Source organism: Podarcis tiliguerta, assembly GCF_965153285.1.
Source record: "Podarcis tiliguerta genome assembly, chromosome: 13".
In the NCBI taxonomy this organism is placed as follows: Eukaryota; Metazoa; Chordata; class Lepidosauria; order Squamata; family Lacertidae; genus Podarcis; species Podarcis tiliguerta.
The window spans coordinates 15,511,507-15,537,439 of NC_139546.1; the positions used below are offsets into that span (position 1 = coordinate 15,511,507).

Sequence of the window (25,933 nt, forward strand, 5' to 3'; positions counted from 1 at the left end):
GGAAACTGACAGTGTTCTTGCTTTGCGTTGCAGCTGAACAACGCCAGAACTGTTCTAGAGTACGAGAAAATTGCCGAAATTGACTTTGAGAAACGGGATTTCCGAAAGGTACAAACGAAGCAGCCTTGCAGTCGACTGACCGCTGCCTTATCCGCATAACAATGCGGTCTTTCCCTGGGAATGAGTTGGAAATAGGGTTGATTCCCTCCTCACCACCCCAGGACTGAAAGGTCTAGGGTTAGAATCATAGAGTTGGAAGAGACCACAAGGGCCAACGAGTCCAACCCCCTGCCAAGCAGGAAACACCATCAGAACACTCCTGACATATGGTTGTCCAGCCTCTGCTTAAAGACCTCCAAAGAAGGAGACTCCACCACACTCCTTGGCAGCAAATTCCACTGTCGGACAGCTCTTACTGTCAGGAAGTTCTTCCTAGTGTTTAGGTGGAATCTTCTTTCTTGTAGTTTGGATCCATTGCTCCGTGTCCGCTTCTCTGGAGCAGCAGAAAACAACCTTCCTCTCTCCTCTATGTGACATCCTTTTATATATTTGAACATGGCTATCATATCACCCCTTAACCTCCTCTTCTCCAGGCTAAACATGCCCAGCTCCCTTAGCCGTTCCTCAGAAGGCATCGTTTCTGGTTGGTTCTGGTTACTCAAGGGAACCGGAATCCAGTCTCCCTTGAATGGCTCTTGCTTGTCCCCGTGTGCCCCCTGCTCATGCTCAGAGTACATCTTAAGACAGAATAACTTTGCCCCTTCGACCCCGGTGTTAAGGCCTCCGTATATCCCGGTGAATTCCTAGCTCACTTGTCTCCTAATGGCTGAGAGCAGCTGGCTCGCCAGGGACAATCTCAAGTTTGTCTTAAGGAAGAACCCTGCCTTGTCTGAGACTCTCCCCAGGCTTCTCTGTCCCTTGGGCAGCGTCAAACGTGCCCTTTGTTTCTGGAGAAGAAGCATCTCCTTCCCATGGCCTTCCATCATTTGGAGAGTCTCGGCGCTTCCCGCTGCCCCCAGCAGTGATGTCACCTATGGGAAGGGGCGGGGGGGGGAGCCGAAAACCCAGCTGAGCCTCAGGCCAAACAATGGTCCCCTTCTTGTGCAGCTGTCACTTCTCTGGAGCAGCAAGAGAGCCCGTGAAGTCACTCATTGAGGCCTGGAGCTTGAGTTAGCCATTTGTCATGGTAGCTTCATCCCGCCCTCCCTTGTCTTAACACTCCGGGCCTGTTGGGTTAGTCTGATGGCTGTTGCAGCAGGGTGGTTTCCCCCCTGTTTCAGGAATGCTTCTTGTTGCCTCGAAACGTGAGTGCTCACAGAGTAAAAAAAGTCAATCCTTTATTAGGCATAGCACACCACACATTATCAAACAAACAGTGTATACAAATTGTGCAAAATACGAATTCAGCATAACAAGGTTTGTCCTACTCAGATCTTTAACTCCAGAGAGAATCAATTTGCATAAATAATACAATATAACGCTACCACATCACCGATCAATTAAGAACCACAAAATCTCTCTATAATGGCCCAGTCTTTCTACATGGACATCACTCAGAAATTCAGCCACTATTAATTTGATCATTCTTGTCTGAGAGCAGGTCCTGAACCGTTGGTGGCATAGAATTGAGCCTGTGAGGTTATAAGGCCTCTAATAATTGTCTTCTGGCATAAATGCCAAAATCACAAGAAAAGAAAATATGCTCCAAAGTATCAGGTTCCTGTTTATTACATTTGCAGAGACGCTCTGCTTCAGGGAGAGCTAAATATCTTCCTCTTACTATCATTGATGGAAACATATTAAATCTGGCTAACATAAACAGCCTGCACAATTCATGATTTGAAGTGTGAGCAGAGTAGATGGGACCATATCTTAAATGCAGATCTGCCCCCAGTTGAAAAGTTAGTGGGTTACGGGGGATCCTATGGCAGACGAATGAGGAGCTCAGAGATCTGCAGCTTCCCCATCTACTCTTCCCTGTTTTTCTTCAGCCGGGTTCTGCTGCTGGAAGAAAATAACATCTGAGGACAGACTGCGGGGCAGAGACCCCACAGCATCTCCTGCCATTTGTTTCTTTTGCACATAAAATCGAACCAGCGGCAATTCTTTCCTCTGTGTGTTTGGAGCAGATCTGGGTTACCTTTGCTAGTGTGCTCTGCATTCCATCAAGCGTCATGCAGGGCTGGTGCTCCACCTGAAGGACTTGGTACATTTTTACTCCCAAATTGCCCAGAACCCACCACATGGGGGCTGTTCTAGGTTATTCAAGTCCCTTGATCTGACAGGCATGGAACTGACTCCCGTGTTTCCTTGTTCTCACTGACTGTTCCCCCCCCCCCTCCAGGTTGTCTTCTGCATGGATCGTGCTCTGGAGTTTGCCCCCGCTTGCCACCGGTTCAAAATCCTCAAAGCGGAATGCTTAGCATTGCTGGGTCGCTACCCTGAAGCCCAGTCTGTGGCCAGGTGGGAACTGCAACCGCTAGAAACAGGCTTGGTGGGGAAATTCCCTGTGCTGCGTAGGGATGGGGGGGAGGAATTTGTCAACCTCAGGTTCCAAAGTGGAGTTCCTTGATCCGATCCGGGCAGAGCAGAAGCTGGACTGGATCATGGATCCACTTCAGAATCCACATTCCCATGGATTCCTTTGAAAAGGAGAAGTTCAAACACAGATAAACCAGCTGCCCACTGCCTGAGGCAAGCTAGCATGTGGGGTTCCTTGCTGTCACACACTCTCCATGCAATGAAAGTAAGCTCTCCCTGGGAACAATGGGACTTGGTGTTTTCTTGCTCTCGTGGCGAAATGCAAGGAGATTGCTGGGGGCAGCCATGTTTTTCCCCTGAGAGTGATGGAACATCATCAAGTCCCATTGCTCCTTCGGGGACTTTCTGCCACTTGTATTAAAAGCTCACGACAGCAACGAGCCCTGCATGCTAGCTGGTCCAAGCTGTGAGCAGTTGGACGACTGGGTTTTGAACTTTTAAAAAAGGCAATAAAAAGCTTTTACAAGAACACAGGCAGCACGGCAGCCCTCGGACCGCTTTCAGAGTACTTTTTTAACCAGAGTTTCTGCATGGATTTTAAAGTATTTTCCCTTTTTTTAAAAAAAAAAAACCTGCACAGAAATTGGATTTAGTCCCATCTCCATGCAGAACAGACAGACCAGACTTTAATTGGTCTGTTTATCCCTAATCCTGTGTAGCCTGATTTGATTATCAGCTGGGTAAGTGAGCAGGTTTCGCTGGTGCTTTTCCTCCTATAATGTTCCTGCTGCTTGTGTAAGTGGTTCTGTTCTCAGGAACTCGCAAAATTTGGCTTCCCCGGGGTTGCGGGGTTTTCTTCCTTTTTGTTGCAAGTCAGAGTTACCTTGCCAATATCTTTTTATTTGGTGGTGCTGGAGCCTCTGGCGACGATGAACTAAATTTCCCTAATGCCAGTGGGGATGGGGCAGACAGAAGAATCTCTGGATAGTTGGGATTTGGGTGATGGAGTGGTCCAGGGGAGTGAGGGGAAGGAAGGACCACTAGCAGGAGCCTCGGAGGAGGAGAAAAACTCAGATTGGCCTGAAGGTGTTGGTGTGAGGTGCTGCATATTGATGTGAAATAGCCGGCCACATCCTTGTCTCTCAGGAGTGTTGGTTCCTCCGTTGAGGGGTAGGGATGTGACCAGGGTGGATTTGATTTAAATCAAATTGATTTAAATCACTAGTCAGTAAAACCTGATTTAAATCACTAGTCAGTAAGACTTGATTTAAAACTTTTCTTTTTTACAGAAAGACTCATTCTTGCTGGTATAATCTTAATATTTACAACCAGAGGAAGGTTTCATTTTTGGAATAAAAAAAAATCAAAGTAGTATTTACAGTTATATCAAAAATTACTGATTTGGTTATTCTATTAGAAATAACATAAACAGATAATTAGGAAATATTGTGAGGTTTAATAAGTTAACTGTTTATATTTGGACAACTTTTCTGCTGTACTTTGTTGGAAGGAGAAAAATAATCATTTCCTTAATAACAATTTAAACTAACTAAAGTGATAAACATCCATGTTTGTTAACTGATGTGGTTAAATGATTTTAAAAACTCACATACACCTAAGACTGAGTTTTAGCACACATGAAAAACTTAAAACAAATCCTTTGGACTACAATGTAACTTAAACAGGAAACTATCTTTAGTTTAGTTTAGTGCTCTGATCCATGGGGTCACGAAGAGTCGGACACGACTAAATGACTAAACAACAACAATCTTTAGAAAGATTTTTCCTCTAAAAGCATTTTATTTTAAAAAATCTAATTTAAATTAAAAAAATCAATTTTTTAAAAAAACCTATTATTATTATTATTATTATTATTATTATTATTATTATTATTATATCATTGATTTTGATCCACCCTGGATGTGACCAGCTCTCCTTTGGTGACCAACAGTTCTGTGACTCTGCCTTTGTCTCTGTGCTTAGCGACATCTTGCGAATAGACTCCACAAACGCTGATGCCCTGTACGTCCGAGGTCTGTGCCTTTACTACGAAGACTGCATTGAGAAGGCTGTGCAGTTCTTCATCCAGGCACTCAAAATGGCTCCCGACCACGACAAGGCCTGCCTCGCCTGCCGCGTAAGTATGAAAGGAAGCAGCCAGGCGGGCTTTTGCTTTTGACAGGCCTGCGGGCGATGGAGGGGGCGGGGCTGCCTTCACCTATGCCTAGAAGGAACAGCGGCAAGATCACTTGGCAGGTGGCATTCAGGAACGAGGGCAAATGTTGCGCTGCTTGTTCCTTTCTAGAGATGAAGTCGGAAGATACCTTTCTCTCCCCCCCCCCCCCAGTTTTCTTCTTCTTTTTCTTTTTTTCTCACCATACCTTTTATTTTAGGCATGCACACTTACTATTTCACTGATAACATTAAGCCGGACTAAAACAGGCCCATTGAAATAAAGGAATCCGACTAACACAGACCTATTATGAACTGGTCTTTGACCGTAATAATAAAGAATTACTATTACTATTATTACAGACCTGTTAACTGGTCAAGGCAACTTCAGTTCCGCACCAAGAAAGGTTGAATTCTGCAAGCTGTATAAATTATGCAGGCTGAGTAAACTTGAATATTTTTGCTCATGGTGCATAATTTATTCTGCACATTTTTCCGTCTTTCATAATTCTATGTTTGCAAATCCTGGGGTGTTGTCAGGGACACTGACTTCCATACCTTGAGAATCTTAATCGGACGCCTCTAGCTTGGCTTTTCAGCAGGTATTTTCCATATGCTTTCAAGCATATATTCACAACCAGAAAGTGGTCAGAAGCTGAGTTTCTTGGCACCTATTATTACATTATGCCCTTTTGTTGTGCAAACATCTAGTCCTGGCCCTAGTATGGTAATGCTCATGAACAAATACCTTGGGGAGCAAATGATGCGTTTGGCTACTTAACTGATGATAAGAATGCAAATTCTGTGGGCACATGACGTCAGCAGGCAGTCCTATCCCAGCTATGAAGTAATTGCAAGTGGATCCAGAGTACAGAGCAAGTCAGTGTGTGTTAAATATACATTGTTTTGTGTGCTGTTGGCACCATACTAATCATCTTTGCTGTGCTTGGGTTTTAAAAGGCCTGCAATGTTTTGCCAGTTAAACAGTGTAGATTCAAATCTTCAGATCAGTTTAAAAGGGTGCCTCACAGCTGTGGTGCAGTTGGGGAGCCTTAACTGTTGATAGCTCGCAATTATTATTATTATTTTAAAAAAAAACACAATACAGACTGAGAGCTAAACAGATTTATCAACACAAATTAGGGGATTCACAAATCTCAGGTGTATTGATACATTGCTGAGAAAGGAAGGCAAGGACTTAAAGGAGAGTGTTGGTTTCAGAACAGTCAAAATCAGTATTATTATTTTTTTTGTGTGTGTGTGTCTAATGTAAAGTCCACATGGTACCTTCATTTATGCCACGTGATTACCTTTAAAATGATGACATATTTATTATGATAGTAGTTTTTTTGTTGTTGTTTTTAGTGAAGCAAGTTGATGTGTTGTTATATCATCCAACCCTAATGGCAACTATGGTTAGCACCAACCCTCCCTTTTCCCAAACAGTATGAATCATTTTGCCCCTGCTGCCCTGGGCTTCTTTTATGTTTTCCCTGAAATTTCCAAGTCCAGGCCTAGTTCTCGCTCGCAAATTTATGCCAGTTAGTCAACCACAGTTTCTTGAGTTAGGTGACAGGCCTGATGGTGACGGGTTTGGGGTTTTTTTTGCTGCTCCAGTTCTTCAGTGCCTGATGAATGCCTTCTCTTCTAGAACGCCAAAGCGTTAAAAGCGAAGAAGGACGATGGCAACAAGGCCTTCAAGGAAGGGAACTACAAGCTCGCCTTCGACCTTTACACAGAGGCCCTTGCAATAGACCCAAACAACAGGAAAACAAATGCCAAACTCTTCTGTAACCGCGGGACGGTTAATGCAAAGGTAAGGAGACGTAATAAAGGGTGGTGGTGGTTCTTTTTTTTATCAGATACAGTCGTACCTTGGTTCTCAAACACCTTGGTACTCGTATGTTTTGGCTTCCGAACACCACAAACCTGCAAAGAAGTGTTCTGGTTTGTGAACGTCCAATGCAACTTCCACTTGACTGCAGGAAGCTCCTGCAACCAATCGGAAGCCACGCCTTGGTTTTCGAACTGTTTCAGGAGTCAAACCCTGACTCTCTTTTATCCTCTTTTCTATTTATTTTTCTTTATTTCTCTCTCTTTATTCCTTCTCTTTATGATTTTATTTTATTTAGATCAAAGTCTTAGTTGGGGGGGGAGGAAACGATACTTGATCTTAAATTTTGTGTTTTTCTCTATAAGCACTAATATATATATTTTCAAAAAAAGGGAAACTGAGGTCTAGGATTAAACAATCTAGTCAGTAGCTAGCTTTGTTGGAAAGCAACTTGGGCAGGATAGAGAGAGTTGTGCAAAGCCTACCAACAAATGCTGTTCCCTCCACACCTCTTCTTTGCTACTGGGTGTCTGTGGTTTGTGTTAAATGCCCCCCCCCCCCACACACACACCATCCTTCACTTCCTCCCAAGAGAGCCCACGGCAGCAAACGCCAAAGAGGTGAAACAGTGCAATTGAAAGCATCTAATGCTTAGCCAACTTGGCAGGTGCTCAAAAAAGTGCCCAATGACTATACAATTTGTTGCCGGATGATGGCTGTCCCATCACCATCCCTGCCCCATTAGAGGAAGCTAGGTTTGGCTCAGATATCGCCAGTTCCTGACTGCAAATGGGGCAGTTGGGGTTGCATTATGATGATGACTCTGCATCTGAGACGAGGTGGGAGAGACTTTAAAAGTTTAAAGCAGTTGCACAACATGTCGATTTTGTAAATTTTTTTACCAACACATAAAAAAAAAAAGAAGATAAAACAGATTTTTGGAAAGGAGAGTTAAACAAAACCAGGAAGAAGGTTATTGCACAAGAACCGAAGAGTGGTGTTGTGAACCATTAGGGCTAACCAATGGGCTTTCTTGTCCCTTGAGGAAACTGTTCACTGTGATTCTTGGGAAGCCAAGGAGAACCTTTCAACCCACTGATAAGTTGAGGAAGCTCTTGGGTACTGGGCTTCTTGCATTCTGAAATTGTTTAGAAATTGAGAGCCAGTGTGGTGTAGTGGTTAAGAGCTGTAGTCTCGTAATCTAGGGGACCGGGTTCGCGTCTCCGCTCCTCCACATGCAGCTGCTGGGTGACCTTGGGCCAGTCACACTTCTCTGAAGTCTCTCAACCCCACTCACCTCACAGAGTGTTTGTTGTGGGGGAGGAAGGGAAAGGAGAATGTTAGCCGCTTTGAGACTCCTTAAAGGTAATGAAAGGCGGGATATCAAATCCAAACTCTTCTTCTTCTTCTTTAAAAACTCTCCAGTGTGTTTCTCATAAACTAAGGTGGAGTGGTTCACTCCCCCCCCCCCCATAAGAAGGGATCTGCAGGGTGGTCACCTGTGGAAATGCATCCAAGCAAATGAATAGCGTAATGCGAGTTGCCAAAATGTTATATGGAAGCTAGCTCAGCCACTCCTTCTCCCCGCCTCCCCTCCTGGATAACTTTTGGTCCTTTGTTTCATCCTACGCTTCATCTACACGTTCAGTGATTGATCCCCTATCTCTCAAGCAGCCTAATGTTTCTGGGCGATTCAGTGTGGTCGTATCACGGTGTGCATCTTTATTTTGTTACCCCCTAGTTTGCTTTCCATCCTTCGAGGAGTGGTACCGTCATATTTCTGGGCAACCAAAGTGATTAAAAACATTTTTGTTTCTTAGCTTGAAAAAAAAAGCAAACAGCAGATCCAGGTTGAGGAAAACTGTTTGCTGCCTTCCACTCTTAGAGACCGAAATGAAAAATAATGCAGAGAGGTCCGTTTCCTAACCTTGCAGCTTGTCTTGCAGCTTAGAAAGCTAGATGAAGCAATAGAAGACTGCACGAGTGCCATCAAACTGGACGATACATACATCAAAGCCTACCTGAGGAGAGCACAGTGGTGAGTGTGCCTTGTTTATATTAAATACTTGATGAGGTTGGTGATGCCTAGTTCCAGTTCTCATTCCTGATATCACCATTTTAAAAAGATCAGGTGAAACACAGCCAGGAAGCATCTCTCCCTGAAACCGTGCTGGATTGCTGCCCAGATGGTGCTGGAGGAGAGGTGGACTGGTGATCACGTCTTTGCATAAGACACCTGTTCATATTAGGTTAAAGGGAAGCATCACACTTTTGGTTCGACTGCCTTGATAACAATAGCCAATTGGATTAGGTCAGTGGTTCCCAACCTTTCTTTTGGCCATGGCCCACCTAAGCATCTCTCAAATCCTGATGCCCCTCCCCTCTGACATATAATTCTTAATATTCAAAAAGTGAACTATTCATGTGGAGCAAACCTAAAAGACCATTAACTGTTAATAACTCATTCTCGAATTGCCCCCCTGTAGAGTGTGTGGTTGGGAACCACGGGATTCGGTAAATCAAGCTTGATGTGACTAGGAACGTGGAGAAACGTCCAAAGGCCAGTACTTTTCCAAGCAGAATTCAAAGTGTTGGTGCTGACCTTTAATGCCCTAAATGGCCTTGGTCTTGTATACCTGAGGGAGTGTCTCCACCCCCATCATTCAGCCCGGACACTGAGGTCCAGCTCCGAGGGCCTTCTCGGCAGTGGCGCCCGCCCTGTGGAACGCCCTCCTATCAGATGTCAAGGAGATAAATAACTATACAACTTTTTGAAGTTTTTAATGTTTGATGTTTTACTGTGCTTAACGTTTTAATTTGTTGGAAGCTGCCCAGAGTTGCTAGGGCAACCCAGTCAGATGGGTGGTATACGAATAACTTGTAAATTGTATACAGATATTGCGAGCAGGTGGCGCTGTGGTCTAAACCACTGAGCCTCTTCAGCTTGCTGATTAGAAGGTTGGCTGTTCGGATCCCCGCAACGGGGTGAGCTCCCATTGCTCTGTCCCAGCTCCTGCCAACCTAGCAGTTCGAAAGCACTCCAGTGCAAGTAGATAAACAGGTATGGCTGTGGCGGGAAGGTAAATGGCATTTCCGTGTGCTCTGGCTTCCGTCATGGTGTTCTGTTGCACTAGAAGCTGTTTAGTCCTGCTGGCCACATGACCCAGAAAGCTGTCTGTGGACAAATGCCGGCTCCCTCGGCATCAAAGCGAGATGAGTGCCGCAACCCCATAGTCGCCTTTGACTGGACTTAACCATCTAGGGGTCCTTTACCTTTACTTATACAAGTAATAAATTGTGGTGGTTGTTTTGTTGTTGGCGGTGTAGTCAGATAGGTGGCATATGAATACAGTGGTACCTCAGGTTACAGGCGCTTCAGGTTACAGACTCCGCTAACCCAGAAATAGTACCTCAGGTTAAGAACTTTGCTTCAGGATGAAAACAGAAATCGTGCTCTGGTGGCGTGGTGGCAGCGGGAAGCCCCATTAGCTAAAGTGGTACCTCAGGTTAAGAAAAGTTTCAGGTTAAGAACGGACCTCCAGAACAAATTAAGTTCTTAACCCGAGGTACCACTGTAATAATACGTTGTTGTTTATTGACTTGTATAAGCACTTGGGGTCTCACTTTCAAGATCACCGTTGTTGTTGTTTTTTATCCCACTGCTTCCTCCAAGAAGATTAGGACCTGGGTACATGCTTCTCTGCCTTTCCTGGGAAGTAGGGTAGGCTGAGACATAACAGCAGACAGGAATCTGTGTGGTTCAAGGCTGACTGTCTATTTGGCTTGCGGTTCTCAGTCCTGATCAGCTGCTTTTATCAACTATACCACAATACTACATTGGCTTTTTGTGCTGGATTTTTATTCCTGGTTCCTATTCACATCAGAGTTGCCTTGCCAGGGGCAGTGGGTGACTTTGCAATGCTTCCTTCAGCTCTGAATTTGGGGCTGGGAAGGAATAGTTTCCTAAACCCCAGGGCACAGGTTGGAGAGTGACTCATTTGCCTCGTTCTTAAGCTGTTACCATTGAGATATCACTAAATGTGCTTCCCTTACTTATAGTTACATGGACACAGAGCAATACGAAGATGCTGTGAGGGATTATGAAAAGGTTTACCAGACGGAGAAAACAAAAGGTAAAAATACAGCATGCCATTTTCAGAAGATCTTGAAAGCTGGCATCCTTCGCCGTGATCGCTTGCGGGTACGAAATGCAGGGTACTCAAAATTCAAATCTCTGACCTTCCTAAACTGGTAGAGAAATCCCGTGACTTGGTGGACTGTTTGGTTTAAATGGGTCTTGGAGGGTTTCCTGCCAGGCCAAGAGTATTGATGTTTCATTTAATTCTCCCTCTTCCTTCTTAGACTAGTAGGCATGTGTGGATTCCCCGTACGCCCACCCTGATAAGCGTCCACACACAATTCCATCCCCAGTTTTCCTGACTTGCCTCTGACTCTTGACTTCTTCAACTGTATGTGTTGTGATTTGCAAAGGAAATTGTATCAAAGAGGGAAACATCCCATGCATGCAAACTCTCGTTTATAAACCTGGTGTTTGGGGTGGGTTAGGGCTGCTTTTTGAGACTTCCCCTTCTCTGTACTATTTTGTAGAACACAAACAACTCCTTAAGAACGCGCAGGTGGAGCTGAAGAAAAGCAAGAGAAAAGACTATTACAAGATCCTGGGCGTGGACAAGAATGCGTCTGAAGACGAGATCAAAAAGGCATATCGGAAGCGAGCCCTGATGCATCACCCAGGTACAGAGAGATCCTCTCAGCATCCTCATTCAGAATCCGCTGGTTCCCAGACCGTGGGAGCTTGCATACTGTGAAGGGAGCTGAAGTGTGCCTTGCAAAATTAAGCTTCCACACCAGATGCTTGCAGCACGTTGGACTTGGCAGGCATGACATCCTAAGAAAGAGGGAGCAACGGGACTTTGACAGAACTTAATAGGCTGGCCTGTGAGGGGGGGCACGGGTATGTTGGGATGGGGCGGGCCTCTTTGTTATTGTGTTTATACACTGAAAATCAAGAAGACTTCTTATTAAAGAAAAAGAGAGGACGAGTAAGGATGTGGCTGGATTAACAACATACGAAGCCCTGCTGGATCAAATCAGTAGCTCATGCAGGGCACAAATTGCAAAGCTCTTTTTGAGCTCCGCTGAAGAAGGGCAGGCTAGAAATATAAGAAATTCTTAAGAATTCAATCCAGGGAGAAGAGTGGCACACTTGTTAATGCACAGGCAGCGGAGAAGAGAAAGATTGCCTCATTTCCCATACAACACAATACTTCATGTCCCCCTTTTGGGTCTTTCCTCCTTCTTTAACTGACTGCATTCCTAAAACTTTCTGTATGCCCATCAGGTCTTTATTTAAAGGTCTCACCTAAGCATATTTACTTCCAAAAATGCACCAAGAACTACTTTTGCCTTATTTTGTGAGTTCCAACCGCTTTCAGCTGCGATTTTGCATTGCCCCTTTTCTGGCTCTTATTTACTCAAAGTGCTCTTCATTGGCCCATATATTACATGAATAAGTTTGTGGCATTCGTGTCTTGCAGGCTTCAGTGCCTTGAATGTCTCCTTGTCCCTTTACGTGACAGGAAAAACCAGGATACTTTTGTGTGACAAACATGTGGCAGAATAAATGATAAATCATGCAAATCTGCTTCAGTTGCGTATGTATCAAAGGGCCAGAAAATGGGCTTCTCTTGTCCATAGAATTTGTTTTTTTTTTTTTTTTAATTGATATTTATTAAGTTTTCATAGTATAATATAAGCCAAACATAACACAGAAACAACAAGACAACAACAACAAAGATACAATAAAGAAAAAAAAAGAAAAAAAAAACACCTTAACACATAACAAAAAACTAACATATAATATAACAACGGTTAAAAACAACTTCACTTTTCAAAATAGATCTTGCATTAGCTTTTTCCTGGACTTCCCCGTACCTCCCTCCTTTGTATTCCATTTCCATTGTTCGATCAGCAAATCCTTTCCCTCTTTTACTTTCATCTCCCTTCTTATCTTAATATTTTGGCTTTACCCTTCCCTCTCTTTTACACTATTTTTCCCATTTACTTCTTCGTTTTTTACAGAAAGCCCCTTAATCAAAATCCAACATCGTTCTAACATTCATTAATTTTACAATATTTCTGTAAATAATCCTTAAATTTCTTCCAATCTTCTTCCACCTGATCTTCTCCCTGGTCTCGAATTCTGCCGGTCATTTCTGCCAGTTCCATGTAGTCTATCACCTTCATCTGCCATTCTTCCACGGTGGGTAGTTCTTGGGTCTTCCAATACTGCGCAATCAGCATTCTTGCTGCTGTTGTGGCATACATAAAAAAGGTTCTGTCCTTTCTTGGCACCAATTGGCCGACCATGCCCAGGAGAAAGGCCTCCGGTTTCTTGAGGAAAGTATATTTAAATACTTTTTTCATTTCATTATAGATCATTTCCCAAAAGGCCTTAATCCTTGGGCACGTCCACCAAAGGTGAAAGAATGTACCTTCTGTTTCTTTACATTTCCAACATTTATTATCAGGCAACTTATAAATTTTTGCTAGCTTGACTGGTGTCATGTACCACCTGTATATCATTTTCATAATATTCTCTCTTAAGGCACTACATGCCGTGAATTTCATACCGGTGGTCCATAACTGTTCCCAGTCAGCCATCATTATATTATGTCCAACATCCTGTGCCCATTTGATCATAGCAGATTTTACTGTTTCGTCCTGCGTATTCCATTTCAACAGCAAGTTATACATTCTTGACAAAGTCTTAGTTTTGGACTCTAACAGTTCTGTTTCCAATTTTGATTTTTCCACCTGGAAGCCCACTTTCCTATCTAGTTTATATGCCTCCATTATTTGGTGATAGTGAAGCCAGTCACGCACTTTATTTTTTAGCTTCTCAAAACTCTGTATTTTCCATTTTTCTCCATCTTGTTCTAAAATCTCCCAATATTTCGGCCATTTGTCCTCCATATTAAGCTTTTTAAGGGCCTTCGCTTCCATTGGTGACAACCACCTTGGAGTTTTGCTCTCAAGTAGATCTTTATACCTTATCCAGACGTTAAACAATGCTTTCCTTACAATGTGGATCTTAAACATTCTATGCACTTTAACCTTCTCATACCATAGATATGCATGCCAGCCAAAAGCATTATTAAACCCTTCTAAGTCCAAAATATCAGTATTTTCCAGAAGTAGCCATTCTTTCAGCCAGCAAAAAGCTGCTGATTCATAGTAAATTTTCAGGTCTGGCAGGGCAAAGCCTCCTCTTTCTTTTGCATCTGTTAATATTTTAAATTTTATTCTTGGCTTTTTGCCCTGCCAGACAAATCTGGAGATATCTTTCTGCCACTTCTTAAAGCAGTCCATTTTATCAATAATTTGCAGTGTTTGGAACAGAAATAACATTCTCGGCAATACATTCATTTTTATCACAGCAATACGACCTAACAATGATAGCTTCAGATTTGACCAGATTTCCAAATCCCTTTTCACCTCCGACCAGCATTTTTCATAATTATCTTTAAACAGGTTCCCGTTCTTAGATGTCATATTAATCCCCAAATACTTCACCTTCTTAACCACAGTCAAACCTGTCTCCTTCTGAAACCTTTCTCTCTCCTTTTCAGTTAAATTTTTCTCCAGAACCTTTGTTTTTAATTTGTTTAATTTAAATCCTGCCACTTGACCAAATTCTTCAATCAGTTCTAAGACCCTTTTAGTACTAGTTTCTGGCTCCTGCAATGTCAATACAAGGTCATCTGCAAATGCTCTCAATTTATATTGTTTAGCTCCGACCTGTATACCCTTAACCAATTGGTCCCTTCTGATCATATTCAAAAGGACCTCCAGGACCGATATGAAAAGCAGTGGAGAGATTGGGCAACCTTGACGTGTACCTTTCTCTATCTTAAATTCCTCCGTCACTACGTTGTTAACAATTAATTTTGCTTTCTGTTCTGAGTATATTGCCCCTATACCATTCTCAAACTGCTGGCCTACCCCCATCCCCTGGAGATTTTTCTTCATAAAACTCCAAGAAATATTGTCAAAGGCTTTCTCCGCGTCCACAAAAATTAGAACAGCCTTTGTATTAATGTTCTCTTGTAATAATTCCAAAATATCAATTACATTTCTTGTATTATCAGACAGGTGTCTGCCCGGGAGAAAGCCTGCCTGATCTTTGTGAATCTCTTCCATTAAAACTGATTTTAGTCTCTTAGCCAAAATGTCAGCAAAAATTTTATAATCCACATTTAATAATGATATTGGGCGGTAGTTCCTCAGTTGTAATTTTTCAGCCTCTGTCTTTGGTATAAGAGATATATATGCCTCTTTCCACGTCTCTGGTGCCTTTTTCCCTTCCAATATCTCATTACAAACTTCCTTTAAAGGATGTATCAACCAATCTTTCAAAGATTTGTAATATCTGGAAGTCAGTCCGTCCGGTCCTGGGGACTTTCCCAATTGCATATTCTGAATGGCACTCTCCACCTCCTGTTCAGTTATTTTATAGTTCAACTTCAATCCATTTTCTTGGGAGATTCTTTGTAATCCATTCATTTTCACGAATTGTTCTATATCTTTCTCTTTCTGGGGTTTTTGTGTATATAGTTGTTTAAAATAATTCTGAAAACATTTTCTGATCTCTACTGGGTTTTGTACAATCCTTCCATTAACTTCCAAATTTGTAATAGTGTTTAACTTCTGTCTTTTTCTCATTTGCCATGCTAAGAGTTTCCCACATTTATTAGCCGATTCAAATGTCCTTTGCTTCATTTGTCTTATCTTCCATTCAATCTCTTGGTTTATTATTTTCATATATTGTATTTGATGTAGTTTTATTTCTTTCAATATTCCTTGCGACTTTGGATTGGCTCTCAATTTCTTCTCACTTTCCTTTATTTTCCCCAAAATTCTCTCTTTCTTTTCATTTTGTATTCTCCTTTTTAATGCATTTTGTTGTATCAGAAAACCTCTCATAACGGCCTTGCTTGCGTCCCATATCACTCTTTTTTCAACTGAAGTATTCATGTTAATCTCAAAATAGTCTCTCAGAGTTTGTTGGGCCTTCTTTGTTATTTCTTCATCTCTAAATAGATTGTCATTCATCCTCCATCTGAAGGATCCAATTGGTGTTAAGTTCATTTCCAATCTCACCGCATTATGGTCAGAGCAGGTTTTAGGGCAGATTTCCACTTTTTTAGTCTTTGGTGCCATACTTCTAGTAATCCATATTTGGTCAATTCTTGTCCATGTCATTTTGGCTTCAGAAAAGAAGGTTCCCTCTCTTTCTAGGGGATTCTTTGTTCTCCAAATATCAATCAAATCCAAGTTATCCGTCAGTTCAAAAAAAGTCTTTGGTAATCTACCATCTTTAGTAATTACCTGCCTCTGAGCTTTATCCATGTTCGTAGAAACCACACCGTTCATATCTCCCATCAGGATAACATTATAGTCCAGATAATCTGTCAAAATGTCATGCAACTTCTTAAAGAATTCTGATTTCCCTTCATTTGGTGCATAAACCCCTACTATCAAAAATTTCTCTCCATGTGTTTGAATTTCAATCGCCACATATCTTCCTTGGTCATCTTTAAAAATAAATTTTGGTGATAGGCTCTCCTTTGCGTAGATCACCACTCCTCTTTTCTTCACTCTGTCCGATGATATAAATTCTTGGCCTAATCTTTTATTAATTAGTAGTTTCCTGTGTAGCCTAGTCACGTGAGTTTCCTGCAAACAAATCAAGTCCACTTGTTCCTTTTTTAACAAATGAAAAACCTGTTTCTTTTTTCGAGGGGAGTTCAGTCCATTACAATTCCAACTTAATAGTTGCAAAGACATATTGTAGTTATTCTCCCACTCCTCCTACTGCTCCCAAGACTTCTTCCTCTTCTGTCAATGGTGCCGCCTTCCCCAAATTGTCCACTCCAAAAAGGATTCTTGCTCTGTCTATTATTCCTCTCCCTGGGACTCGTTGCTCCTTCCCAAGACCCTTCTGCAGGTCCTCACCGTAGTCCTTTATGAATCTGTCTTTGTCATCCACTGACTTTATCTTTATCTTTTTGCCTTTAAAGCTAAAAGATAAACCTTGTGGGAATTCCCACCTGAAGGCAATGTTGTTACTCTTCAGTAGGGCCACCAAGTCTCTGTAGTTAGCTCTGAGCTCCAAAAGAAATTTGGGAATATCCTTAAAAATTTCCACTTTAAAATGGTGTATCTTCAGGGCCTTCTCAAAGTGGAGGCCCAAAATCCTGTCTCTCTCCTCTTTCGTCCTTAGAGTAATCAGACAGTCTCTCACTTTGTTCTTCCTCCCTCCTCTTCCTAGCCTGAAAGCACTCACAATTTTAAATTCTTCTTTTTCCAAATCCAAGTTCCAAAAGTCTGCAAATTCCTTCATAAGAAAGTCACTTAATTTGTCTTGTTCAAGTTCAGGCACAGATCTTAATCTAAGATTAGTCGCCTTGTCTCTCAGGTCATACATAGACAGTGTTAGCCTGTGGTCCACCAGCTGTCTATGTATCGTTGGTATCTCTTGTCTTACCTCTTGTCTTGTAGCCTCAGCAACCACTTTCGCTTCCTCTGCTATTTTTCTAGCAGCAGTTGATTCCTGTAATACTTTCTCAATTTTTTCAGTATTAATCGTCACTTTCTGGCCCAAAGTATTGATACTTGCAGTATTCTGATCAATTTTGCATGAAGCATCTACCACCTTTTTATTTGTTTGGGCTACTTCCAAAGTTAGATTTTTCAAAGACTCCTGGACATTGTCCAAGGTTTCCTGAATTTTAACCAGTCCTGCAGCCAAAACTTCTTCCGTGGACATGCCTTTAGCTTTAGTCTGCGGTGGAGCTCCCCCTGAAGGGCCAGATACTGATGCTCTTCTTTTTTCAAAAGATTTGCCCGACCTTGTTATTCTTTCCTGAGGCTCCAGCTTCTCTGCCATACCACAGCACCAGATTAATTCAAGGTCAGATCACAGCTGTGTAAATCCAAGAGTAAAACTCAGTTCCGCAGAAGCATAAACAGTGGAGATTCAGCAGAAACATAAACAATGGAAAATTCCTCTGGATCAGTTCAATAGTAACAGTTACTAGCCTCCACTAGGGGGACACAGTTCATTTGTTGCCTCCGTTAAAATATTTCTCCTTCCTCTGTGCCCCCCCTTCTTCTATAAAATTTAACAGTATCAATATTCACTTTAGTCCCAGGCAGAAACACGATATCCCTTCTTACGAAAAAAAGAAGGTCTCCAGCAACCTGTTCCCAGGCATCAGATCGGCAGTTTTAAGTCCAATTAGCCTCCTTCACTGCAGGGAATCAGTCCTTTAATTCTCCCCCTCTTCCCCTGCAATTGAGGAGGGGGAGTCTTCTGCTTTGATGTTAGATTTTTAGATCTTATTTCCAAAACGTCTTTTTACACGGCTCAAAGTTCTCAGTCTCTTTGCTTTCAGATTATATACAATGGTGGGAGGCAGACTCCCTTTTTATACCTTTCCGCTTCGGATCCCAATTAGTTTTAATTTTTTGACTTCAAAGTTCTTTCTTCCCCCTACTCACGGCTGGGAGTTTCTTTAAATCCAGATTTTCAAAGAAGAAATCAGCGCTCTCCGGAGAACGGCTGTGCAGCTTCACTCTGAAGAAGTAGCAGTCGACTCACAGCACCGCACCTCCCCCTCTTCGCTCCAGAGCCCGTAACTGAGCTCCTTCGTCAATTTGGGGGGGGCGCTAAGGTGCCCACCGAGTCCCACGTTCGCAGGCTTCCTCCGCCTGTGATTTCAAGGGTCCCCGCTTCGCTGGAGCGGATCCAACCCAGTTTCTTCAGAGCTACTCCCTCCGTAGATCAGAGGGAGTCCTCCGTCCTCCGCTGGCGCTGATCGGAAGTGCTCTTGTCCATAGAATTTGGATTGCCTTGACAGAGAACGTCATCTATTATTAGCACAGAATATGGGCTCCTGGGATGTATCACTCATTTCTCAACGCAGCTGAGATCTTTCCTTCTCTCCCAACCTTTGACAGATCGGCATAGTGGTGCAAGTGCTGAGATCCAGAAAGAGGAAGAAAAGAAGTTCAAAGAGGTCGGTGAAGCCTTCACCATCCTCTCTGATCCGAAGAAGAAGGCCCGCTACGACAGTGGGCAGGATCTGGAGGAAGACGGCATGAATATGGGAGGTGAGTGCTGAGCCCAGCAGTCCATCCCCCTTGGCTTCTTTTTCCACAAGGGAATCTCTGGGATGGGACGGGACAATATTACCAAAACCTTTGCAATAGTTGTAGTGTGTGTTTTTCCGAAAGCATCAGTAATTTTTGAGTCTGAGCATAGGATCTGTTGGTCCCTTCTGCCTAGCAGGTCTGGCTCAAATGACACCTGGCAATTTTTGCAAAAGGCTTGGACAAGAGAAAAAAATTCTCAAAAAACTGCCACGCAGAGGGAAGGGAACCATGCTATGAACATATTTTTATAGACTAGTTGTGCGCACGTAAGATGCTCACCAGGATCTTTTTCTCACCTGCTCTTACTTTTCTTTTCCTTTTTCCATCTCCACCTTCCCTAAATAGATTTTGATGCTAATAATATCTTCAAGGCGTTCTTTGGAGGGCCAGGAGGCTTCAGTTTTGAAGGTAAGTGCCATCAGTTAAAAACAGAGGGAGCCCTGAGTTTGTGCAGAGAGAGGCTGTAGGCTTCAGCTCTGGCCCCGCCTCTTGAATCTACATCTCCAGGTCCCTGGGAATTTGAGAAATCCATTAAGTTCATGTGGACTGGTTTAGGGCCAACTCTGTGGGTAACAGAAACGTATTGCAATTGTATTCCTTAAACCACACAGTTCTCCCAAGTCCTGGGTGGAATCAAGATTTAGGCCCCCTTGTTTGTTTGTTTTAAAAAATATATCACTTAATATTTCAGAAATCTCCAAGCCCAAGGCAAGTGGCCTGGAGTTCAGCTGTGGCTCCTTCCCTTTCATTCAGCCCATCATTTATCTTGTTGCCGTAACCTTTTAAGGGCTCCTTAAATGCTTGTGAAGCATTTGTAGTAATTGCTGGCACAAAGTTAATGCAGCGATTAGACTATGTCTATTGAGCATTTGTTTTGATCTGAGGTGTTTACATGTCTTCCCATTAATCATTAGGTCACCCCCTGTTTCTCAGTGCATTTCCCCTCACTTTTCAAACTGCAAAAAGCCAGGGCAAGGGGGAGAGTTAAGAGAGCACCAGAGTGCTTTAAATGTGCAAACCTAAAGTCCAGTACACACTTAAATCCCCCCCTGCAAAGTACTGACAGTCTGTATGAACCTAAGAGACTTTTTGTTTTGTCCGGAGACTGGTGCCCATCCTTCTAAGCTCTTCAGTATCCAGAGCTGTGCTGTCGCTCAGCTTCTTGTAGGGAAGGAGCAGGATTGTGCCCCAGAGGGATGCCAATTCTAAATCCGTGTCTCTGTGTCTTTTAGCTTCTGGACCAGGGAATTTCTTTTTCCAGTTTGGCTAAGCTGCAGAAGAGTCCCATCTCTACCGAGACACACCTACTTTGCCAGACCTGCTTCTTTTAACCTTGAGTTATGTTCTCCCTTCATCACATCTCGACGTTTCTTAGGGCCGTGGCGTTTTCTCTGTTGGAGACCTCAGTTTTTTTGTGTGTGCTTTAGAGTGTTAACGAGAAAACCAGCGCTTGAAGAGAGAAGGGGGAGGGGCAGTGAAGGAATATACTTTTTTGTTGTTTGTTTTATTGTTAACTTTATTAAAAAAACGAGAGAGAGAGAAATAATAATAAAAAAAACGATTCCTCCATGATAAGTAATTTCAGACACCCAAAGCTGCTGGGATTGAACTGGTGGAATTCCTCACCTTCTGAGACAGGCCTGAGACTTTTCTTAAGGACATAACACGCCTTCATATTTATGTAAGTAAGAAGAACCTAATGATGAGGGGTTTTCATGCTTCGGTTCCATCATCCTGGCTGTAGCCACACCAGACCATATAAACAAAGGTATTCACACACTTAAGGAACACAGGCAAATAGGGAAGTTCATGCCACTACTATCAGTGATATTCATCTTTGGAATAGGGAGATGCCCCCACCCTCATTTTTCAGCACCTGCTGTTATACCTCCAAAGAGTCTTTAATTTTGTGGGGAGGGGCGGGGAGCTTCTTTGTTTCCAATTTCTTGAGGACTTCAAGGAAATGGTAAGGGCTGATTTCACACGTAGGTTTTTTGTCGTTTGGTGACGACCCCCGTAGCGCAGCTTTAAACCTGACTCCATTGAAAAGCGTATGGTGAATGTCAGGTGTCATGAAAGATCTCTGTATGTGTGCATGTGTGTGTGGTTTTGGATCTGCAGTGGCCATTTCGCACATGCAAATCATCACTCGATGTCAAGGGTCACGGTTCATACATGCCACATGCAAATCCACCCTAAGCGTCGGAACCTGTTCCTTAACCAATGTATGGGATCTTCAAAACCACATTTCTCCCCCACCCCCCTCGGAAATGATTTTTCAGAATTGACCGACAATATGTACAGCCTTGAAGAAGACAAAAATCAGTAAGCATTTTTGGGGTGTGGGGCTTTTGGGGTAAAGAGGACTGCGGAGTTTCTGCTGGGCAGCCCTTGTAGCATGCTGTAAAGGTGCTTGTCATCTCCAAGCACAAATCTTTTGTGCCGAGAGCTGAGTTCAAAATATTCTGCATACATCTTTGTACTCGTGGAACCTCAGATTTTGCTCAGAGCTGAGCTGTGAACCTACCCAATGGGCTGTTTCACAAGATGATAATTTGCAGTTGAAATAGTAACAATCAGACACCCTGGAATTGTTGGCTGGCTTAAAAAAACAAAGGAAAAAAAACTGTTATCCATGTGGTAATTACTGTGAATTTTGGCCACACCAAGTAACTGCGTTCATAAATACCTCCTTGTTTGCAGCAGTTGGCTCATTCCTTTTCTTCGCAGTGGCAAGCCATCTTAAGTAGGTGTTCGTCCCTTCCCTGCCCTACTCCAACTTGTGACCCGTTTTCGATCAGTGATATTTTAATTTACTGGTCCATCTTAAGAGGTGTCCTCAGGCCCTGTGAGTTGCCGGCTACTTTAGAAGCAGGTCACCTCCTGGCAGATGAAGGCTTAACAGTAGGTTTTACTTTGATCCGTGGTTCCGAACCCCAGCCTCCTCCTGAAGTACTTGGGAGGAGAATCTCTCTTGGCAGAGGTGCAGTTGATAGCAGGAAGCACATATTGCCAGCTAGGCTGAAGGGAAGAGACAGCAAGGAAGTCAGCACCAGAACTGGGGAGCGGGATCTAGGTGTCTCGGGTTACATGAGGATCTTTTCGTGTTAACACATGGTCTTGGGAACGCCGTCTCTCTGGTTTAGGCCTGCATGATGTAGTTTTCGTTGATGGGCATGTATTTCATTGGCAGAGTATACACATCCCGAAGTCGAATCAAGTGGGTGTTTTGACTTGCGTATACTTGGAATGTTAATCACAAAAAAATAGGACAGTTGTGTTCAAAAATTGGCAGGAAAGGATACGAAGCCACAAAATCGCTCTTCATAATTGTCTTGCGCTAAAGCAAATTATACAAGCAGGGTGTTGACTTCGGTAGCCTGATGCTACTGGACACCTGGGAAAAGTAGGACTGAAGCATCCTCTGAAGTATTCCCTTCCCCACCTTAGATTCTTGGCTGATTGAGATCCCTTTGTCTAGAGAAATGAGGCTTCCAGGGACGTTGATATTTTTTCGGTGAACGGGCTGCCTAGCCAGCTGCAGATGGACATCTTCTTAAAGCTTTCATGGGAAGTCACTTCCTTCATGTCTCCAGGCATTTTGAATCCTTTTGCGATCTAAAAGCTAACAATAGGCAGAAGTTTCTGGGACCGGACTTTGATTGTGAAGCTGGTGAGTGCCAATTCCAAACCAACTACTGCAGGGTTTTTGTTTTTTTCGTTTTGCCTTTTTATCGTGTGTTTCTGACTACCTGAAGGTCTGCTTCCATTCCACTAAGGAGGCCTCATAGGTTTTTGATTATATGTTAAAAAGTAGAAAGCAGGAACTGTAGGCTCTGCTTCTAAAAATCCTCCACACCTAACGTGGCATTTTAAACTTTTGCATCTCATTCTTAAGTTTATTTTTAAATTTATTCGCATTGCATTTAAGAGCTACCAGAATGTTTTGTTGCCGATGGCCCCCGTAGGCTCTGCCTCGCCATCTGTGTCTGTGTGCGACCTGATAGTGGTAGAGCAGGCTGGTTGCAGGTGGGAATTGCATTTCTGAATGCTCTCTTAAGTGAACAACTCCCTGAAAGTAGAGAACTGGCTCGGAGGCGGGCTTGACCTTTTCTCCCTGCTGCGCTGGCTTTGTTTTGTATCGTGCACTTAAGCCTCAGTGGGAAGGTGGGGTGAGAGGAAAAACCAGGGGACCTTTTCCAAGTAGAGAGATCTGGGGCAGCTTCCACCTTGCTTGTGAGCCACTGCGCTCAAGGGCGAAGTTTTCTAGGAAAGCTCGCCATTTTGCCTCGACGTTTCTAATTCTGTTTTCCCCCACCCCAAAAGACACACACACTTTTTATTTCTGTGCACTGCCTTATATTTCCTTGCATGCACTGCTTCCTTTTTGGAACTTCCGCCTGAGAGAAGGACAGGTAAAACCAGTGTTGAAGCCATTTGGAGCCGAGGCCATTTAGCTAGAAATATTCAACATACTCTGTTTTGCCTCCTTGTGAGGATCTAGCCTTCCCCCCGTTAAAACGTTTGTTGCATGATCTCTTCTAGAGCGACACCCCACTCCCCCCCCTCTCTCCTGTGGATGGCTTCACACTTGGATTAAGTAACACACTGTCCCACTTGAACTCTTTCACCTTTCCAAAATGAAGATGCTTAGCGGAGAACAAAAACTGGTGACTGTTTTGTTAGGCAGGATTCATAATGTGTTTATATGCAGAAAATTTCAAACCAGACTGAAGCAAAAACCGTATGCAATTGATATTAACTTTATTATAAACTGTATATGATGTACAAAATAAAAAATAAAACAATCCAGATCTCACTGGTGACTTTTGCTTCCTTGAATAGATTGGACACTGCTGAGGTTTCGTGTGAATGTGGTGGTGTGAAGCTGGGTTGAATGAGTAGCAACCGTAGAGCCCACCCCAAGAAATCTTTGGTGGCCAAATTTTAAGTTATATGGTGTGTAGCTAGTTTTCCCTTTGCTGGCACTGAGGGTAAAGGTAAAGGTACCCCTGCCCGTACGGGCCAGTCTTGACAGACTCTAGGGTTGTGCGCCCATCTCACTCAAAGAGGCCGGGGGCCAGCGCTGTCCGAAGACACTTCCGGGTCACGTGGCCAGCGTGACATCGCTGCTCTGGCGAGCCAGAGCTGCACACGGAAACGCTGTTTACCTTCCCGCTAGTAAGCGGTCCCTATTTATCTACTTGCACCCGAAAAGTGCCTTCGAACTGCTAGGTTGGCAGGAGCTGGGACCGAACAGCAGGAGCGCACCCAGCCGCGGGGATTCGAACCGCCGACCTTTCGATCGGCAAGCCCTAGGCACTGAGGCTTTAACCCACAGCGCCACCCGCGTCCCATGGCACTGAGGGTGGGAGAGGACAAAAAAATGATTTTTCTTCGGGAGAGGCCTTGGCCTGGTCTTCAGATCATTTGCAGAAGGGGAGTATATACTCAGGTGCTTTGGGAAAGTTGGCATACAAATAAAATTACAATAGAGCAAAACCCAAATCTCACCAGGCACCAATTCTTACTCCCCCCCCCCCCCCGAGATACCCTTCTGGCACATGAATATCACATGAAAAGCACTCTCTGAGAGACCCACAAACTGTAAGAGAAAGTCTCTTGGGGAGTTTGGCCCCTCTTGTGGCTCATTTCCAAGAGAAAATCTCTGGTAGCAAGTAATTGCCAATTTGGGTACCCAGTGACGATGCCCTCGGCTTCTATCTGTGTAACCTCAAAGTTCACCTAGTGATGGCTTGAGCAAGCAGCTTTCTTTTAAGTATAAACTCAGCAAACATTTCTGTATATTAATAACAGATTTATTTAAGTATATTTTACAGTTGCTATGAGTCTTAAGCTCCTATTTGGCCCTGGATCAGAGTTAAAAGGTATTTTTTAAAATAAATAAAAAGTTACACCAGTCAGAACCACAAAGATGTACTACTTTCCTCATAAGTAAAAATAAGGATTTGACTGTATTCAAGACAGACATATTAACAGAAACTTGACCATTAGATAACCAGTATGTGAAATCTTAATCTGGCACAGGTATTATGCACAAATACAAGTTATGATGATGTGATGGATGTTTCCTGAGCGACAGTTAGCATAACCAATTCCCCCCCACCTTGTGTAACTAAACATTCAAGTGAATTAGACTTACAATTGTACAAACCGAAAAGACCCATCTTGCTTTAAATCAGTGTTTCCCAACGTTGGGTCTCCAGCTGCTTTTGGACTAGAATTCCCATCATCCCTGACCGCTGGTCCTGTTAGCTAGGGATGATGGGAGTTGTAGTCCCAAAAAATCTGGCAGGCTGAGTTTGCCTATGCCTGGTTTAGAGCAAGTTTAAACCTTCTGTTTCAAGTTCAATCCCATGCCAGGCACTTGCTCATATTACTCTTAGGAGCATTCACATGAACAAAGCAGTAGGTGTGTTTTACTTCCAAGCTGTTCCCACGGTTTAGCTCAGAGCTGCTCTTCCCTCTTTGCCCCAAGTGAGGGCCATTATTCAGTGAGGTTATACAAGAATAAGCACTGAGGGATGGGGGGAAACCCTGGTCTTCTAATAGCATAAATAAGCCAGCTCTGGAGTGGGAGGTATTTTAGATCCTGTGCTTTGTACAACTTCAAACAGAAAGTAAAAGCACACACTACAAATTTCTGCATGTACAGTGGTACCTCGGTTTTCGAACTTGATCCGTTCCGGATGTCTGTTCTTAAACTCAAACCATTCTTTAACCGAGGCGCGCTTTCCCTAATGAGGCCTCCCGCCTCCGGTGCCCTTCCACCGTTCAGATTTCGTTCTTAGACCAAGGTAAAGGTTCGCAAACCGGGACACTACTTCTGGTTTTGCGGAGTTCGTAAACCAAAACGTTCATAAACAGGACTGTTCTTAAGCTGAGGTACCACTATACTTGATAAAAAACAGTGTGCTCAAATGTCGTACATAACTACTGCTGGAATGCAGTCAGGTAAACAACGAGCTCAACAGGACATGTCAAAGTTGCAAGGCGAGAGGAGGATATTTAATAGGAAACTGAAATATTCAGTAAGTGAGCAGCAGTTCTATTCACAAAATTAAAAAAAAAATATTGCAATAAGAGTGGCTGGGAGTTTTATTTACCTTATATCTAAAATAGGCCACTGTCAAGAGTCTAACCATGATCCAGCCGAGTTGTAAAAAAAATACGCTGCACTTGTCT

General features: G+C 43.2%; 1 protein-coding gene across 1 annotated transcript in view; it reads left to right on the forward strand.

The window, feature by feature from the left end:
- Window positions 1–23,546, forward strand: part of DNAJC7 (DnaJ heat shock protein family (Hsp40) member C7) — a 40,682-nt gene extending 17,136 nt beyond the window's left edge. Inside the window, exons 5-14 of the mRNA XM_083407795.1 lie at window positions 34–108; window positions 2,345–2,463; window positions 4,465–4,618; window positions 6,305–6,469; window positions 8,434–8,525; window positions 10,547–10,620; window positions 11,096–11,242; window positions 18,533–18,685; window positions 19,073–19,135; window positions 19,960–23,546. Of these exons, the coding sequence (XP_083263921.1) occupies window positions 34–108; window positions 2,345–2,463; window positions 4,465–4,618; window positions 6,305–6,469; window positions 8,434–8,525; window positions 10,547–10,620; window positions 11,096–11,242; window positions 18,533–18,685; window positions 19,073–19,135; window positions 19,960–19,997 (1,080 nt within the window). The 3' untranslated portion in view covers window positions 19,998–23,546. The remainder of the gene's footprint in view (window positions 1–33; window positions 109–2,344; window positions 2,464–4,464; window positions 4,619–6,304; window positions 6,470–8,433; window positions 8,526–10,546; window positions 10,621–11,095; window positions 11,243–18,532; window positions 18,686–19,072; window positions 19,136–19,959) is intronic.
- The last annotated feature ends 2,387 nt before the right edge of the window (window positions 23,547–25,933 follow it).